The sequence below is a fragment of the Aspergillus caelatus genome (genome assembly GCF_009193585.1).
Source record: "Aspergillus caelatus strain CBS 763.97 unplaced genomic scaffold BDV27scaffold_512, whole genome shotgun sequence".
NCBI classification, from domain to species: Eukaryota; Fungi; Ascomycota; class Eurotiomycetes; order Eurotiales; family Aspergillaceae; genus Aspergillus; species Aspergillus caelatus.
The window spans coordinates 1-4,523 of record NW_022475775.1 but is presented as its reverse complement, the minus strand read 5'-3'; the positions used below and the strand labels follow the sequence as shown (position 1 = coordinate 4,523).

The 4,523-nt window shown below is 43.3% G+C and overlaps 1 protein-coding gene across 1 annotated transcript; it reads right to left on the bottom strand.

The window, feature by feature from the left end:
* Nucleotides 1–271: 271 nt before the first annotated feature.
* On the bottom strand, nucleotides 272–646 carry BDV27DRAFT_164689 (uncharacterized protein; the record flags this gene model as incomplete). The annotated part of the gene is made up of 1 exon (XM_032073739.1): nucleotides 272–646. One exon carries the CDS (start codon nucleotides 644–646, stop codon nucleotides 272–274), a length of 375 nt encoding a protein of 124 aa, XP_031920330.1.
* Nucleotides 647–4,523: the final 3,877 nt, after the last annotated feature.

The following is a 4,523-nucleotide window of genomic DNA, read 5'->3' as shown; positions in this document are numbered from 1 at the left end:
AGAAACACGTGCCAATAGTCATAAAATAACCCAAAATGAAGAGGAATCACTTGTACGATGGATTTTATCGCTTGATCGGTGTGGGGCGCCTCCCCGGCCGTCCTATATATGAGAAATGGCCAATATTCTTCTTACTACGCGCGGTGCTATGGCTTCTTAAACCACTGTGTGTATGCGTCAAGGGCACGTTTGTTGGGCCTCTTGAGCCTCGCGATCTCGCTTTGTAATAAGAGCGCCTCATCTGATCAATAGTCAGCCTTTATTAGAGATGTCAAGCGCCTGCAAACGCATGATACTCCTTCAGTTTCTCGCGTAGTCTCACAACCATGTCCATACGGACTCGTGCTTCTTGATCATAGGTATTATACCACTGCGTCAGCGTCTCCCATATCCTGATAGTATTCCTTAAGTCCATATCATTGCTGTTGGCATTATTCTTATCCAGTTTATTGAGTTCCTTCTCGAGAACAAGCAGCTCTGCCTGTAGATAAAGCAGATATCGAGCAGCGAGTTCATCGAATTTGCGATAGATAAACGTCTCATTATCTGGATCAAGTACTATCCATCTTGCGATATCAGCAAACCCCTCTTTTCGACACCTTGAAGAGGCTGAACGGCTTTCACTCGGATTTGCACTCCCATTCATAGGTCAGGGCGAGAGAGCGGCGGAAGAGGATAGGATATTTAAGACAATTTATGGTTAACTGTCGGACAGCTTCAGAGAGGGAATAAGCGGCTTTTCTAGTTAAAATAGTGCAGGCCTTTTCCTGGGAAAGACAACTATGTATAAAATCAGCGACCAGGAAAAAGCTCGGATAGAATAATATCCAACAAGAATAATTACTTGGATATTTCACGGAGTGCGTGATATAAGAATTAACACCGTCAAGCTGGTCAGACAATGGGTGCCTGACTGAGAGCCTGATATAGCAGTGCAGCACCTCTGTTGGGCGCTGTAGGCGGTACCTCATAGAGTCGGGAGGGGGATCCTATGTCAGTATAAAGACTGTGTCAAAATAAAGGCCGTGTCGAAATAGAGTTTAAATTCTTCCCTCAGCTCGAATTTCTCTTTTACCTATATCTCTTATTCAACTGAATCCAGCGCTCTCTATCTCCCAGGCAAAGATACTGAGTGTTTACTCACCCTTCGAGCAAAGCAGTAGCTCTTGAGCGTCCACGGTAAACCCTTGTAACTGAATATAATGACTGTAGCTGATTGAGATCCAAGAGCAGATTCGCTACCACGAAGACCTTAATTCGCTATATTTGCAAAGGCTGTACAGATGGCCACCGAGTCAGCAATACGCGACGACTACACTATAAAATAGATCTGCGCCCTGCCGACAGAGCAGGTAGATAATACCTCACCTTCACTACTCACTGAGTAGATGAAGGCTGTCCAATATTCAAAAGGTAGCTTGCCTGCAGACTTATACCGCCGCTGGATTCTCGACCACAACGATTCGCAGAGCCGGCAGCTCTGGATCACAGATAATTCCGGCACAGGTAAGTCGACACTACACTGTACTATCGAGGGGTAGAAGGCATCGAGAAAAGCTGTACCTTAGGGATCTATTTATAGCTCAAGGACCTCTCACCCTGAAAAGAATACCTACAAAGTTTCAGGCTTTTTCTCAGCGTCGAGACAATACTTCGTGGAGGGAGATGTGAATGGGACCTCAGTGGAAGCCCTCCCTGACAGTAGTACAGAAACGTGCTTTATATCATCAAATCTAGTCTCTAGTCTCGGTTTAGGCCCTGTTATTGGAACACAGAAGATAATACATCTCGCCAATAAGCAACACGTCCAATCTCCTAGAATGGCAGAGGTCCCATAGAGATTCGCCAGAGAACAGAAGATATATATACTGAACTGCTAGATTCTCTCAGGATACATTTATAATCTTGTTCTAGGAAACCAGTTCCTAAAGGTGATATAGACCCTTACCATGTTTAAGAACTGTATCAAATCTAAACTAGTTGAGCTGCCGTGGCAATTGCGGTTAAGTCTTCTAGATAAGAAGAAATAGCGCCTGTAGGGATCTCTTAATAGTTATCTTACTGCAGCGCTACCGGACACGGGCTCAGATATTATACTTATCTCTAGCGCATATACTCAGAGAGTCGGATTGATAATTGATCGGGGTTTCGAGAACTGGCTTGAGATCGAGTTCGCCGACGGGACTACCGACTTGACCAGTGGTGTTATACAAGATGTGTTATGGAAAGCTGGTAGAAAAATCGTTCGATACAACTTTCATGTGCTGGATAATCTCTGCGTAGATATTATCCTAAGTAAGAACTATCTGTTTAACTTTAATATATTCTCAGAGAACAGTAAATTCTTCTTCTACAGTAGCTCGGAGGAGGACCTCTTCCAGCTCTGCAATATCTGTCTTATCGGCCGGTATGGTAACACTCTAAATAACTTGGAAGAGGAGTATTTGGAAGACAGTAAGTATTGTGTACCAGAACTAGGGCCATTGTCTAATTATCGCTATAGTGACTTCCTCTGATGCCTTTGGTCCTGAAATGGTACAAAGAGAGCTAGCAAGACAAGACTAGATCTGTAATAAGATCTTCTCTTTGTCTGAGAACGAAAGGGAAGGAGCTACTCAGACTGAGACTAAGAGGCAATATCGATAGAGAGAATTGAGATAAGTATACTAAACAAGATAGAGAACTGTATTATCAATGCTACAATCAAATGGGCACGGCGATACCCATAGAACAGAGACAGAGACATATAGGGATCGAGCACAGGCCTCGGAAACCCCCCCGTCCGAGATAACTGGGGACGGTCTCCAAGGGGCTGCAACCAGGAGGGAGTTGTGGAAGAAAAAGATCAGTATAATATCCGTTTATTTAAGAGTCCTGAAAGGGAGCACGAGGGTGTAATCGGCCCTGATAAACCCTTTTCCGGTATAGGGGAAGGCAGCTGGGAGGATGGTATCTGGGACTACAAGACTCTGCCGCGGCCAGGAGCCGAGAAACACACCGGCGGCAGTATAATAGCAAGCTACAATTACGACTCAGAGCAGGACTTTATCAGCTCCAACAGTTGTCTTGTTGCAGAGCGGAAAGCGGAACGTATTAGACTTAAACGGCTCTGAGGTGGCATGTAGTGGGAGGGTAGTGCAGATAAGTCAGGAAATGATAGTCTGATAATAACAGTATACTCTACCTTCTCTCTACTTTACGTGGCTAACGGATTTTTAAGGCCGTTGAGGCACTCAGTGGCGTTGGCGCGTTGAAACCAAAACAGAGTCAACTAGACTACCCTCATTCTCAGTACAACAATAAACAGAATAGAATATATAAGAAGAAGGCTTGATCCTCTCAACTTTGAACTTCGCTAATTTAGAAGAGGTGGAAGAATGCAGTACATTCGGTTTCAGTGGGGCCCTATTTTGGAGGCAGTTACGTTTAGGGTTAATATATATTATTATTAATTTATTAATATAGATCTGAAATAGATTTTCCGATCCGATTAGATATATACTTAGCCAGTTTACTTCTATATATCTATTATTTAATTATATCATAGATTCGATATCGATAATAACTCTGTATAGTAACTAGACTTGCACACAGAACTTTATCGGATATATATTCTTTAGGGTCAACCTCATCTGCGGTAGGGTAAGGCCACGGACTAGGGGAAGGGAACTAAACTATATTTTTGACACCGCATGAAGCCAGCGAGTCTGCCACCATCTAGCTAGAATAACCCTGTATATACCTGAGTTAGTTCTCCGGCTGGCCAACTGGCCGTCGGCGACCCGAGAAGAGCCCCAAAAGGGGCTGTATTCGGGTATAATATATATCTCTCTCTCCCTCTCTCTATATACATTCTTCAAAGAGCGATCGGAACATCAAAATCAACACCCAACCTAAACACGTCATTTTAACGTGTCAATAGATCGAGACAGCCTCCCTGACATCACAGATCCGACGATGACTCTGTATGATGACTGTGTCGTATACCCTACCCGTTATACATATACAGCTCGGAGACCGAACGGCGACAACGAATCACATATCCGTTGACTTTTCAATAGCGTATAGTAGCTTCTTGTCAGTCTTATCTTATCTTGTTAGGAGAATAAGGGGCATCTTCTGGATATAAAATTAGTCTAATGTTAATGGAAGAGGGAGGCAGGAATCAGTCTTCTGTCTGCCCGATATCTACTGCTTAGCTTTCGGCCTACGTACCCTTACCTAGTTGACAGGTCTTCTACTCTGAATAGTAGATATTTCCTTGACACACTCCGATATTGCTGTTCGGCCACCGAGTTTGTCTATATACAGTGGATAGAGTATACAATACAGTTATAATACAGGGTCATTATCGGATCTGTGACAGGATCTCTCTATTTATTATCTAGATTAGATAAGTAGTGAGATTACTATAAATTGTTGAAAAGGTAATATTTATTTATTTATTTAATCAAGTTTAACGTCCATGTGGAGCCAGTTGGCTATGACAGACATGTGTCTAGGCAGTGGTCTAGACCACTGCC